The following is a 15,500-nucleotide window of genomic DNA, read 5'->3' on the forward strand; positions in this document are numbered from 1 at the left end:
ACTCCTTCATTGGAGTCCAACTGTGTTTAATTAAACTGATAGGACTTGATTTGTAGAGGCACACACTTGTCTATATAAGACCTCACAGCTCACAGTGCATGTCAGACCAAATGAGAATCATGAAGTCAAAGGAACTGGCCAAGTAGCTCAGAGACAGAATTGTGGCAAGGCACACATCTGGTAAAGGTCACAAAAGAATTTCTGCAGTACTTAAGGTTTCTAAGAGCACAGTGGCCTCCATAATCCTTAAATGGAATACGTTTGGGGCCAGCAGAAGTCTTCCTAGATCTGGCCGTCCAGCCAAACTGAGCAATCGTGGGATAAGAGGTAAAGAACCCCAGGATCACTGTGGCTGAGCTCCACAGATGCAGTCGGGAGATAGTTGACTTTGTAGAACTTTCTCCTATCACTGCAGCCCTCCACCAGTCAGGCCTTTATGGCAGAGTGGCCCGACGGAAGCCTCTCCTTGGTGCAAGACATGTGAAAGCCCGCATAGAGTTTGCTAAAAACAAACACACCAAGGACTCCCAGACTATGATAAATAAGATTCTCTGGTCTTATGAGCTGAAGATATAACTTTTTGGTGATAATTCTAAGCGGTATGTGTGGAGAAAACCAGGCACTGCTCATCACTTGCCCAATGCAATCCCAACAGTGAAGCATGGTGGTGGCAGCATCATGCTATGGGGGTGTTTTTCAGCTGAAGGGACAGGACGACTGGTTGCAATTGAAGGAAACATGAATGCGGCCAAGAACCGAGATATCCTGGATTAAAACCTCTACCAGAGTGCTCTAGACCTCAGACTTGGCTGAAGGTTCATCTTCCAACAAGACAATGACCCTAAGCACACAGCTAAAATAACAAAGGAGTGGCTTCAGAACAACTCTGTGACCATTCTTGACTGGCCCAGCCAGAGCCCTGACCTAAACCCAATTGAGTTTCTCTGCAGAGACCTGAAAATGGCTGTCAACCAACGTTCACCATCCAACCTGACGGAACTGGAGAGGATCTGCAAGGAAGAATGACACAGGATCCCCAAATCCAGGTGTGAAAAACTTGTTGCATCATTTCCAAGAAGACTCATGGCTGTACTAGCTCAAAAGGGTGCTTCTACTCAATACTGTGCAAAGGGTCTGAATACATATGACCATGTGATATTTCAGCTTTTCTTTTTTAATAAATTGGCAAAAATTTCTACATTTCTGACTTTTCAGTCAAGATGGGGTGCAGAGTGTACATTAATGAGAAAAAAAAAAGAACTTTTTTGAGTTTATCAAATGGCTGCAATGAAACAAAGAGTGAAAAATTTAAAGGGGTCTGCATATTTTCCGTACCCACTGTATGTATATTCCTAGTGCATATGACTAATTAGTCTATAAACCTGCTAAGAGTATATATGGTTGGGTCAATAGGGGTTTCACATTTGGCCCACATATTGGCCAGAATTTTAAAAAAGACCCCCACTGTTCCATGCATGAATTAGCCCAATTTATTTAGGCTAATCCTTGGCTAACTTACATGGTTCCCAGGCAGAATTAGTATGGAACTCAGTAAAGTCTGTTTTACATATCTGACATTTATGGTTCAAGTATAGACCATGATGTCTGGATCGACCACCCGATCCGAACTCGACAACCTGGTAAATACCTGATGAGTCTGTGGCATTTTGGTTCGGAGACGAGACCTGCAGCCAGTACAGACGTCACTTATTGAAGAGATTTTGAAATCTGTTGCGGTAAAATAGACATATGAATCAATTGCCCATTTTCGTCAGTTTGTGACCGAGCTTTCCACACAAATTTCGACTTTGAATATATGCTGAAATCTGTGTAATCTTCATCAATTAACCCTAATTCTGGTAAGACTGTTTTGAAAAGCTAAGTAAGAGAAGCATATTCAATGCTGTCTGCATCATGCAGAAAATGTGCTCATGTGACGTTTTTCCTTGGATGAAATCATTTTGACTATAAAAAGAGACTCTGTGCTGATTACTGGTTGTATCAATGAGTATGTACAATGCTGTCTTTGTGAAGAACTGTCAAGCTTTTTCTTTATTGACATTTGATGTTACATTTTTTCCTGATAAGTGTAACTATACAGATTGCAAAAGAAATAGACAGTGAGTCATTAATTCCCAGCATAATTTACTTTCTTGACTTGCTGCTTTTATTTTGAGGGTCTTATCTACGGTATACTGTATTTTGGTTGCCATGGAGAATAGAAGAGTTTACATTTAAAATTGTATTTTTGAATCTGTAACGCCTTCTACAATCAGCTGTTATGGTGTGCTCCAATATGTTAATGAACATTCAGTGTAGCAATCACTTGTTATATAACAGCTGTTTTCGATTTATGCACTCCTTATCTTATGACTGAGTCCCGTTTCACTTAGCGTCGCACCAGCGTTCCAGACAACGATACGACCTGGTAGGAATCGCTGGTGCGTCGCTAAATGGTCGCTAGTAAGCTGTTAAATAGGCAGATCTCTTCAGCGACACAGCAACCATCCAGCGATCCTCGGCGGTCGTTGGTACCTTGTCACACAGCAGCTTTTCTGAACGATTCCAGCCTGCGTCCCTGAGTTCTGCGTCGCCAATGAGGTCGCTCGTCGAGTCAAACACAGCGATGCATGCTGGCCAGCGGGACCCCGACGATGAAAAAATGGCCCAGGACATTCGAGCACGATCAGCGATATCCAGCGCGGGGGGGCAATCACCGCTGCATGTCACATGTAGCGAGATCGCTGTTGCGTCACAAAATTGGTGACGCATCAGCGATCTCGCTATGTGAGACGGGGGCTTAAGTCAATGGTGCACAACCTTTTCTTGTAGGAGGATCACATTGATATGTTGAAATACGCCCAAGCTCCTCCATAAAACAGGCCGGGGTCACACTTGTGATTGCAATGCGAGAAACTCTCTCCTCAATACCCGGCACTGCCCCCCTGCCGGTGGTTCGGACTGGAGCGTTCAGCTGCATAGAAAAACATGCAGCCACACACTCCGGTACCGAGTGCTGGGTATTGAGGCAAGAGACTCGCGCAAGTTTCTCGCATTGCACTCGCAAGTTTGACCCCCGGCCCTTGTGTTATATTCATCTGAGGCTTTTCCCGCATATCAGAATTATTTTCTATAAGTGCCTGATATCTAGAAGTTCAGATAATGGATAATGGAACCTGCATCCATGGGAATATTATGGTTCACCTTTACTCCTAGTTAGTACTTTAGAGAGGAGGTCGCCATGTGGGAATGTATCTCTCCCCTTTGTTTTTATGGCATTTAAATTTACAATGTAGAGAGCAATAAGCATAAATGGTCACCTGTAAAAATAACATGTATCTTTCTGGAGTAACAATGAGGGGTTAAGGGACCCTATTCTAGAATTTATAGGGGGTCACAAAGATACTATATGTAAATAGCCATACACAGGCATGCGTCTGTTAGGCCTCTTTCACACTTCAGTTTTTTTGCATCAGTTCAAATCCGCCAAAAAGTTAGAAAAGCCGATCCGTTCTTAACTGATGTGAACGGATGGCACAGGATCCGTTTTCAGACGGATCCTGAAAATGAGGAAGTTTAAAGGAAACGCTGGCTGGGAAGGAGAGAGAGAGAGAGAGAGAGAGAGAGAGAGAGAAAAACGTTACAAGCTCCGTTTCAAAATCTTTGAGGATGGAAACGGACAGCAACATCACGGCGGATCCTCACAAAAACTGATGCAACGGACAGCAATCCGTCAGGATCCGCCACTAATGAAATTCAATGGGGTAAAAAACGGATCCTCAAAAGAAAATTTCGGATCCGTTTTTTCCAAAACCTGGCGGATTGTGACTGATTGTAAAAAACGGAAGTGTGAAAGAGGCCTTAGGGATTTTGTGATACCAATAAGACTCTGGAAAGACTGACAGGTTTTTGTTTTTTGTTTTCTTTACTATATGTGGATAAAATTTTTAGTCATTGAATTATGTTCTGTTCATACAGTTATTTGCAAAAGTGTGAAGAATTCAACAATCAAAGTAATAGATTTTACTGGGTGTAATCTGACATGGCATGGAGCTGAATGGATAGCAAGTATTGTAAAGGTAATTAAAAGATTTGAAACATTGCAGTATGCACAGACAATAAATGCAGCTTGATGTTTTGTTCATTAATTATGCATAAAGTCTCAAACCAGGGGTCATTTTTTGTGGCTCCTAAATATATTATAATGTAGACATTTATCACTCCGCTTTTTTCTTTCATCAAAGGGAAACTACCAGCAGTATCAACCCTCCTAAGCTCTCTATATGGGCATATAGGTCATAGGAAGCTGAATACAATGGTACCTTGATATCTGTGATCTAATGTCTCATTCCAAAAAAAAAAAACAGAAAACTCCATGGTGTGTGTGTGTATATGTATAATATAATATATATATATATATATATATATATATATATATATATATATATATATATATATATATATATACACACACACACAGCTCAAAAAAATAAAGGGAACACTAGGATTCCACGTCGTAGATATTACTGAATGAAATATTGCAGCTGCAAATCTTTATTCATTACATAGTGGCATGCGTTGAGAACAAGAAAACATAAAAATGATCAATGTAAATCAAAATTAATATCCCATGGAGGTCTGGATTTGGAAGAATACTCAAAATCAAAGTGGAAAATCATATTACAGGCTGATCCAACTTTAGTGGAAATGCCTCAAGACAAGGAAATGATGCTCAGTAGTGTGTGTGTGGCCTCCACATGCCTGTTTGACCTCCCTACGACACCTGGGCATGCTCCTGGTCGGCGGATGTTGTCATGAGGGATCTCCTCCCAGACCTGGATTAAAGCATCCGCAAACTCCTGGACAGTCTGTGGTGCAACGTGACGGTGGATGGAGCGAGACATGGTGTCATAGATGTGCTCAATCAGATTCAGGTCTGGGGAACGGGCGGGTCAGTCCATAGCTTCAAAGCTGATCGAAACCCCATTCAAGAAGTTTATTAACCCTTCATGTGTTTCACAACAGCAGAAGCAACATGGAAGGAAAAAATTAACATTTAACTTTTTAGTCACAAAAATGATGAATTAGCAACAATTTTTTATTTTCCCAAGGGTAAAAGGAGAAAATGGACCCCAAAAGTTGTTCAATTTGTCCCGAGTGCGCTGAAACCCTATATGTGGGAGGGAGCCACTGTTTGGACGTACGGCAGGGCTCGGAAGGGAAGTAGTGCCATTTGACTTTTTGAATGGAAAATTGGCTCCAATCGTTAGCGGACACCATGTCACATTTGGAGAGCCCCTGTGTGCCTAAACTTTGGCACTCCCCCACAAGTGAACCCATTTTGGAAACTAGACCCCCCCCAAGAAACTAAACAAGATGCATAGTGAGCACTTTCAATCCCCAGGTGCTTCACAAATTGATCCATCAATTTTTTTCATTTTCACATGGCAACAGGATAAAATAGATCCTAAAATTTGTTGGACAATTTCTCCTGAGTACACCAATACCTCATATGTGGTCATAAACTACTGTTTGGGCTCACGGCAGGGCTCGGAAGGGAACGAGCGCCATTTGACTTTTTGAATGGAAAATTAGCTCCAATCGTTAGCGGACACCATGTCGAGTATGGAGAGCCCCTGTGTGCCTAAACATTAGAGCTCCCCCACAAGTGACCCCATTTTGGAAACTAGACCCCCCCCCCCAAGGAACTTACCTAGATGTGTGGTGAGCACTTTGAACCCCAAGTGCTTCACAGAAGTTTATAACGCAGAGCCGTGAAAATAAAAAATCATTTTTTTCCTCAAATTTTTTTAGCCTGCAATTTTTTATTTTCACAAGGGTAACAGGAGAAATTAGACCCCAAAAGTTGTTTTCCAGTTTGTCCTGAGTACACTGGTACCCCATATGTGGGGGTAAACCACTGATTGGGCACATGTCGGGGCTCGGAAAGGAGGGAGCACCGTTTGACTTTTTGTACGCAAAATTGGCTGGAATCAATGGTGGCGCCATGTCGCATTTGGAAAGCCCCTTATGTGCCTAAACAGTGGAAACCCATCAATTTTAACTCCAACCCTAACCCCAACACACCCCTATCCCTAACCACAACCCTAACCAACTCTAATCCCAACCATAACCCTAACCACACCCCTAACCGTAATCTTAACCCAAATTCCAACCCCAACCCAAATTCCAATCCTAACCCTAACTTCAACCCTAATTCTAACCCTAATTCTACCCCTAACCCTAGTGGAAAAATAAAATATATATTTTCTTCATCATTTTCCATCATTTTTAGTTCATCATTCACCCTATGAGGGTGATAAAGGGGGGTTTATTTACTATTTTTTTTAATTTGATCACTGTGATAGACCCTATCACAGTGATCAAAATGTACCTGGAATGAATCAATCAATGGGTTCACTGCGCATGCGCCCGCCATTTGGAAGATGGTGGCACCCATAGGGGAAGACAGAGGGACACCGGGACTCAGGGGGAGGGGTTGGGATCGGACCGCGGGGGGAGCAGAGGACAGGACTGTGGGGAGCGGAGTACAGGACAGAGGGGAGGAAATACTGACGGCGGCAGCAGATCGCTGCCATCAGTTGGTTGCAGGGCAGATCGCGGTCTCCAGCCATGGCCGATAATATTGCAGCATCGGCCATGGCTGGATTGTAATATTTCACCAAGTTTCATTGGTGAAATATTACCATTGCTCGGATTGGCTGTTTCACTTTCAGTAGCCAATCAGAGCGATCATAGCCATGGGGGGGCAAAGCCACCCCCCCGGGGTGAAGTACAAGTCCCTCCTGTACCTGCAGGTTGGGTGACCTTTCAGTGACCTCGGTCACCCAACCCGCAGGAACGCTATCCCACCATGACGCATATGCTGCGTCACAGGTTGGAATGGCACAAGTTTTCATGACTCATACGCTGCATCACAAGTCGGGAAGGGGTTATTGTCCTGGCGGAGGGAAGGAGGTTGTCACTCAGGATTTTACAGTACATGGCTCCTTCCGTTCTCCCATTGATGCAGTGAAGTTGTCCAGTGTCCTTAGCAGAGAAACACCCCAAAACATAATGTTTCCTCCTCCATTCTTGACAGTGGGGACAGTGTTCTTTGGGTCATAGGCAGCATTTCCCTTCCTCCAAACACGGCGAGTTGTTAATTCCAAAGAGCTCAGTTTTTGTCTCATCTGACCACAGCACCTTTTCCCAATCACTCACAGAATCATCCATAGGCAAACTTCAGACGGGCCTGCACATGTGCGTTCAATACAAAAAGTGAAACTCATACTATATATTATATAAAGTCACTACAAACAGTGATCTACTGTATTTCAAGTGTTTATTTCTGTTAATGTTCATGATTTTGGCTTACAGCCTATGAAAACTGAAAAATCATTGTCTCAGTAAACTAGCCTATTATTTCTAAACACTTTTTCGGTGATTACTTTGTATCTTTGTTCATACTGCACCCACACACACAAATGATACACCATTTGAAAGGTAAACTTGCCCCCTTCAGAACGAAAATAGCCAAACAAGCCACACATCCACGATTTGATCACAAAATACAGTTTAAACATTAATTTTCATAAACCTGCAGTAAGGAAAAATGACCTGCAGGTGCACCACAGTACCCCAAAGCACACTACCACAAAGCTGCTTACAGACATCACCAACAAATCCAAACATTTGCCTTGGGGGCTTTCTAGCTTGCTGAACTGCTTGCCCAGCCTGTTTTAGCCAAATTGGAGGATTAAACACTTCACTGCAGGTGAGGCACGTATGCAAACACGTTTGTAAACATGCACTGCCTATTGAATTGCACACTTGCTCTGTTCATACTCCACCCACACAAACAAATGATACACCATTTGAAAGGTCAAATTACCTGCAGGTGGCAGCACACTACCCCAGAGCACACTACCACAAAGCTGCTTACAGACATCACTAACAAATCCAAACATTGGAAAGTCCATTGGTCCCCGTCGCAACCACCAGCAAGTGAAACTGACGTGGTCATGTGTTGACTCACATCACGAAGGTCCTGTATACCTGGAGCAGCTCACAGACGCCGGGAGCACGAGAGGCCGCTCACGTCTGCTCCACAGCTAGAGGTACACTGACAGGAGGCTGCCACCGGCCGGGGCAGGCCCTGTAACTCGTCTATACCCCAGTGTACAAACCCCCCCCTCTTTTTCCAAGCGCTGGAGCAAAAAGCGCTATTTTAACCTGCACCACTTACTGGAGTGAGGACTTCGCATCGCATTATCTTTACAGGTACCGCTCTCTGACTTGTGCATTTACTATTGCGGCTTCTCTGCACAGCCGTTCACAGGCTGCAATTTGACTTTGACCTTTTTTTTTTTTTTTTTTTTTTTTAAGCTATCAGGGAGAATTACCCTGCAGTATATAACCTGTTCAGTGATTTCAGGTTTTTACCCTCACTCATGCCTTTTTAGTTTGTGATTGTTCAGATTGGAACTAAGATTGCCACCAGCATCTATATATATTCTTTTTCCCTTAAGCACTTCTTCTGAGGTCTTACAATTGACTATTACTAATTGCTATTTTCTCGCTATTATCCAGCTATATAAAGAGCACTTATAAGAGGTTTTTTTTTTTTTTTTTTCTCTCTATAACCACCTAATTTAGATTTCCCTCTTCTTTGAGTGTTCCAAGCACACACTAATATTATTAGTTATTTTACCTTAAATCCAAACATTTGCCTTGGGGTCTTTCCAGCTTGCTTAAGTGATTGCCAGCCTTTTTCAGGCACATTGGAGGATTGCACACATCACTGCAGGCGAGTCACATATGCAAACACATTTGTATACATGCACTGCTTTTTAGGTGATTACTTCGACTCGCACACACAAATGGTGAGTCACATACTGAATGCAAACACATTTGTAAACATGCACTGCTTTTCACTGGCTGTTCACAGAGTGCTGTATCCAAGCATATTAGTGGAAAGTTGAGTGGAAGGAAAAGGTTGAGATAGAAAAAGGTGCACAAGCAACCAGGATAACCGCAGCCTTGAAAGAATTAAGAAAAGGCCATTCAAAAATTGGGGGGAGATTCACAGGGAGTGGACTGTTGCTCAAGTCATTTCTTCAAGAGCCACCACACACAGACATATCCAGGAAATGGGCTACAAGTGTCGCATTCCTTCTTTCAAGCCACTCATGACCAATAGACAACGCCAGAAGCGGCTTACCTAGGCCAAGGAGAAGAAGAACTGGACTTTTGCTCAGTGGTACAAGGTGTTTTCAGATTAAAGTAAATTTTGCATTTCATTTGGAAATCAAGGTCCCAGAGTCTGGAGGAAGAATGAAGAGGCACACAATCCAAGCTGCTTGTGGTCTATTGTGTGAAGTTTCCACAATCAGTGATGGTTTGGGGAACCATATCCTCTTCTGGTGTAGGTCCACTGTGTTTTATCAAGACCAAAGTCAGCGCAGCCATCTACCAGGAAATTTTAGAGCACTTCATGCTTCCCTCTGCCGACAAACTTTTTGGAGATGGAAATTTCATTTTCCAGCAGGACTTGGCACCTGTCTACACTGCCAAAAATACCAATACCTGGTTTAAAAACAACAGTATCACTGTGCTTGATTGGCCAGCAAACTCGCCTGACCTTAACCCCATAGAGAATCTATGTGGTATTGTCAAGAGGAAGATGAGAGACACCAGACCCAACAATGCAGACAAGCTGAAGGCTGCTATCAAAGCAACCTGGGCTTTCATAAAACATCAGCAATGCCAAAGGCTGATCTCCTTCATGCCACACTGCATTGGTGCAGTAATTGATGAAAAACTAGTCCCAACCAAGTATTGAGTGCATTTTCTGAACGTACATTTTAGTAGGCCAACATTTTGGATTTTAAAATCATTTTTCAAGCTTGTGTTATAAAGTACTCTAATTTACTGAGATGACTTTTGGGTTTTCATTGGCTGTAAGCCATAATCAACATTAACAGAAATAAACAGTTGAAATAGATCACTCTGTTTGTAATGACTCTATATAATATATGCGTTTCACTTTTTGTATTGAAGACCTGAAATAAATAAACTTTTTGATATTCTAGTTTTGAGAAACACCTGTATATCCCATTACATCTGGGGTAGAAGCAACTCAGCATGTCAGAAAAAGAGCATCACACCAGCAGTAAAATGTGTTCTTAGTGTGATGGTCTGGGACTGTTATGCTGCTTCAGGACCTGGAAGACTTTGTGTGGTAAATGGAACCATGAATTCTGCTGTCTGAAAAATCCTGGAGGAAAATGTCCGTCCATCTGCCTGTCCTCAATTTGATGCGCACTTGGATATGCAGCAGGACAATGATCCAAAATACACCAGCAAGTCCACCTGTGACTGGCTTAAGAAAAACAATGTTAAGACTTTGGAGTGGTCTAGTCAAAGTACTGATCTTAATCAGGAAAGACTCCCGTGTGGCTGAATTACAACAGTTCTGCAAAGATGAGTAGACCAAAATGCCCCCAGAGTGCTGTAAAAGACTCATTGCCAGTTATCGCAAACGCCCAACCAGTTATTAAGTTTAGGGGGCAATCACATTTTCACACAGGGCCCTCTAGGTTTGGATTTATTTTTCCCTTAATAATAAAGACCTACATTTAAAAACTGCATCTTGTGTTTTACTTGTGTTATCTTTGTCTAATATTTAAATTTGGTGATCTGAAACATTTACGTGTGACAAACATGCAAAAGAATAGGAATTCGGGAAGGGGACAAACACTTTTTCACGCAACTGTATATGCTGTTCAATAAATTCTGTTTTTTTTTTTTTTTTTTTTTGGATAATAGAATTTTGTTTTTCATTTAAGCATCAGGCAACAAGAAGGCATAGTGAGGCTTGGGCTGAAAGCTTAAGATACAGACGACCTGACCTTGACTGCATGACCGGGTTGAGACGAATTTCCTTGAACTGCAATACGCTAATCGGAGACCAAGGAGCAAAGGCGGTAGCAGATATTCTTGTAGAGGACTTGTGGTTGAAAGGTATGAGAAATGAATATTGCACGTCCACAGGCTTACTCATAAAAATTAATTATATTTTGCTAAAATTTTATTTGAGCTCGATATTGTTAGATCCTAGTAAGGCTATGTGCACATGCTGCAGATTCACCTGTGTTTTTTCCGCGCGGAACCGCAGGTAAAGTGACCTGCGGTTTGGTCTGCGGTTTTGCCCTGTGGTTTCACACCTCTACTATGTTAAAGGTGTGAAACCGCTGCAGAAACCGCCCAAACAATTGACATGCTGCGGTTTGTAGGAAAATCGCGCGGAAAAAAACGCACCGTCAGCACAGCGTTTTTGAAAACCCATAGGGTTTCATTGTACTGTACTAGGTCAGCGGAACTGCTGCGTTTCCACAGGGCCAAAACCGCTGCGGAAACGCAGCAGAATCCGCAACGTGTGCACACAGCCTAATAGTCTTCTGGTGCCATGGTTCCTACAATTCTTAAAGGGTATTTCTGTAAAAAAAAACAAACAAAAAAAACAAAGCATGTACCTAAGCACTAACAGGCAGATAATCGCAACTTACCTGCTTGTTTTGCAAGGCACCGTTCCTCCCCAGTACAGAGCTGTCACAGACTGCTCCTGATGGGGATTCAGATGCCTCTGCTGACGTGACGGGGCGGTCTTTCCAACATCATTCTGATTGACAGACGGTTACTCCAGTTAGGCAGCAGGGATCCGACTGTCAATAAGAATGACGTCGGAAGTCCTGCCGCATCGACAGAGTGAAGCGGAAAAGAAGCCTCCGCTCTGTAGACTTGAAGTCTGCAGAGGCTTTTGAATCCCGGCAGGAGCCGTCTGTGTCCGCTCTGTGCCAGGGAAGAACGTGGCCGTGCACAACAGGCAGGTAGGTTATGCCTGTTAGTGCTTAGATACATTTTTTGTTTGCCATCAAGTCCCGGATGTACCCTTTTTGGCCCTTTGTGCGCACGTTGAGTATTTGCTTGCAGAAATTTCTGCATCTATTGGCAGGAAAAAACGTGGGTTTTTGCATGCGTTTTGTACAGCAATGAAGGCTTTTTTTTTTAGCTAAATATGTTTTTTAAAAAAAGTTTTGTGACGTAATTTCTTGGTTCAATATCACCTTTTTCATCTTGATGCAGTGGCATCAGGGTCATGGGATTAGGGCTTGATGTCAGCAGCTGTCATTGAAACCTAGCCCTAGGCTTAGTAATGAAAAGATGTCAGACAACACACAAACACAATCATTGTCACCAGCCTATGTAGGAATGTTAACTGAACTGTTAATTTTAAAGAAAAACATTAGAAAAAAAAATTGTGTTAGCTCCTGCGTAGTTTTCTTAACCAGCAGAGGGAAAGCCGATGGCTGAGGCTAATATTCTGTGAAGGAGCCAATAGCCATAAAGGTTCCCAGGCTATTAATATCAGCTCACAGCTGTTTTCTTAGCCTTACTGGCTAGTTTACAGGGGTACCCCAGAAAAAAATTGACATAAGGTCCCCCTATAAAATTAACCAGCAAAGGCTAGGCAGACAGCTGCAGGCTGATATTAATAGCCTAGGAAGGGACCATGAATATTTGCCCCATCCCAAACTAAAACTATCAGCTCTCAGATGCACTAAATCTGTCGCTTAGCCTTGCTCTTCCCACTTGCCCTATAGTGGTGTCAAGTGGGGTTCATATCTGTGGGGTTAATGTCACCTTTGTATCGTCAGGTGACATCAAACCCACAGGTTGGTAATGGACAGTTGTCTATAAGATACTTATCCATTAGTAACCCCATAGTGATATTGTATAAAAACAAGGCACCCAGACTCAAGTCCTATATTTGAAATAATAACGTAGATTCCTTTAATGAATCCTAATCAAACCATACTCACCAAACATCTAATCCACTGATGCCAGCGTCTCCTGCAACGATAATAAAATAATAAACCACAATATTCCTCACCTGTCCGCAGAGAAGATAATCCATGATGTCCCACGATGATCCTAATCAGTGATGTAACTGCTCTCAAAGACAGCCGGCTATACACTAACAGGAAGTAATCGCTCCCACAGTGTATTACTGAGCTGCCATGAGAAAGTTTTCACAGCGGTACTTTGAGAGCATCGGAGCTATCAGCTGATGATCTTCGGTGAACTCGCTCATGGCATCTCACTGCAAATACTCAAAGGAAATTTACTGATCATGTGCACAACACTTCAGGATTGTCATTGAATTAGCTTGCATAAAGATTCCATAGCATTTTTGGTCCATTTCCACGTGGAAAAAACGCTGTGAATATGCATCAAAAAACGTACCTTGTGCACAGCCTAAGGGTTGTCTGGGATTCAAAATCAAAAAATTATTCTAAACAAAAATTGCACAAAACTTTCAACTAATGTGTCGTCAGAGATTACTCTGCAAACAACTGTAATATGTACATCACATATGTCTACCTACATTCACAGGTGCGTATGCTCACGAAATAGTCAACCTAGTCTATGAATTTTACCAGGAAACTGCTGCGTAGTTTAGCAGACTAGCAGCCAGGCAAGGACTTGTGGCCACAATGTAGTTGCTGATTCGTGCTTTCCTTACCATGTACATAATGAATCAGAGACCGGCTCCATTATTGTGCCCATGTATGTTTCACACACAGCGTTTCAAAGAAACAACCCCTTATTAACAGTTAAAGTGCCATTTAAAAAAAAAAAAAAAAAGCAGGAAAAACCCATATACTTACCTTGCGGACTGGTGCCTCTCCTGCAATGTCTCTGCTGTGTCATCTGGCGGTCACATAACATGAATATTATCATGAGATCACAGGGAGAGGCAGTGCCGGCATTAGGGATCATTGGCTGTTAAGAAAGGGCTGTTTAAAAGACTTACTGGGCATCGAGTGACTTGGATGACGAAAGGGCCTTTTACACATAGCGATATCGCTAAAGCGTCACCGATTTTGTGACGCAACAACGATATCGCTAGCGATCTCGCTTTGTGTGACACATACCTGCGACCGGCCCCCCTGCTGGGTATCGCTATAATGTCCTGGGCCACTTTTTCCTCGTTGGCGTCCCACTGGTGCCGACTAGCGACGCATGGACGCAGGCGGAAGTCGTCATCATCGCTGCGGTGTGACAGGTAAGAGCGACCGCCGACGGATCGCTTATCGCTGCTGCGTTGCTTATGAGATCTGACTGTTTGGCAGCTCTCTAGAAACCATGTAGCGATGCCCCAGCGATCCTGACTGGGTCGTATCGTTGAGGGGATGGCTGGTGCATCGTTAAATGTAACGGGACCCTAAGTTGTGGCTTCCCTGTATCACTGCTATAGCTGCATATAGAGTGAGATATGTCAATCTAGGGGAGTAGTGAAGTCACTCGGGATCTCCCTCTTGGACTAATCACATGGTCTCCGGCCAGCTTTTTAACATGTGCTTTCTTTGAAATGACTCAACATTTGAATGAAATACATGGCTGCAATAACCAGGTTGATCTAGATCAGTGTGGATAGCATGACAAAGTTCACAGGTTTCCTTTAGCTGTGACAGAAAATAGAGAAAACCGAGCACCACTGGTGAGTCATAGAGCCAATACCATCAGCTCATCAAAAATACCGCAGGCATAAAACCTTTTTTCCTTCAGGTGCACACCAGAGCAAGATGCATAATCCAAATGAAATGAGAAGAGGTGGCACTCACTGGAATAAAGTCCAAACTTTATAGGGCCAAAAAATGTTTAAAACATCTCGGGCACTGTCAATATGGCCATGTGATGGCTTGTTTTTGGCAAGACGAGTTGTACTTTTGAATGACACAATTGGTTTTACCAAATAGTGTACTGGAAAACAGGAAAAAAATTAAAGTGAGGTGAAATTGCAAAAAAAGTGCAATTCTACAGTGTTTTTTTTTTTTTGTTACAAAGTTCACTAAATGCTAAAACTTACCTGTGATTATGATTCTCTAGGTCATTACAAGTTCGTAGATACCAAGCATGTTTAAGTTCTTTTTTTATTTAACTTAGTAAAAAAAAATCCAAAATTTGTCAAAAAATTTATAAATAAAGTTGCCATTTTCTGAGACCCAAAGTGTCTCCATTTTTCGGCATCTGGGGCTGATTGAGGGTTTATTTGACCCCATTTGGGGGTAGATACTATATTTTGATCGCCCATTATTGCATTTTAATGCAATGTTGCACCGACTAAAAATACTTAATTCTGGTGTGTTGACTTTTTTTTTCTCATTGTGCCGTTTACCAATCGGAATAATTATTTTTATATATTGATTGATAGATCGGGCGAGTCTGAATGCAGCGATACCAAATAGCGTATTTTTCGGATTATAAGATACACTTTTTTTCCCCCAAAATTTAGGGGGAAAATTGGGGTGCGTCTTATAATTCGAATATACCTTACCGGCCTTGGTGGAGCCAGGGTCACTGCTGGAGGAGGCAAGAGTGGCCCGTTGCTGCAGGTTGGGATGAGGGGGTGTTACACTGCGGGTGTTCGGTGC

At 42.6% G+C, this 15,500-nt stretch overlaps 1 protein-coding gene across 4 annotated transcripts in view; it reads left to right on the plus strand.

The window, feature by feature from the left end:
* Nucleotides 1–15,500, plus strand: part of CEP78 (centrosomal protein 78) — a 93,084-nt gene that overhangs the window by 20,809 nt on the left and 56,775 nt on the right. For all 4 annotated transcript variants that reach the window (XM_073543806.1, XM_073543807.1, XM_073543808.1 and 1 more), the window contains exons 5-6: nucleotides 3,979–4,079; nucleotides 10,851–11,025. In XM_073543806.1, coding sequence (XP_073399907.1) covers nucleotides 3,979–4,079; nucleotides 10,851–11,025 — 276 coding nt within the window. The remainder of the gene's footprint in view (nucleotides 1–3,978; nucleotides 4,080–10,850; nucleotides 11,026–15,500) is intronic.

This window comes from Dendrobates tinctorius, unplaced genomic scaffold, assembly GCF_039654945.1.
Source record: "Dendrobates tinctorius isolate UK_male_01 unplaced genomic scaffold, ASM3965494v1 ptg000134l, whole genome shotgun sequence".
NCBI lineage: Eukaryota > Metazoa > Chordata > Amphibia > Anura > Dendrobatidae > Dendrobates > Dendrobates tinctorius.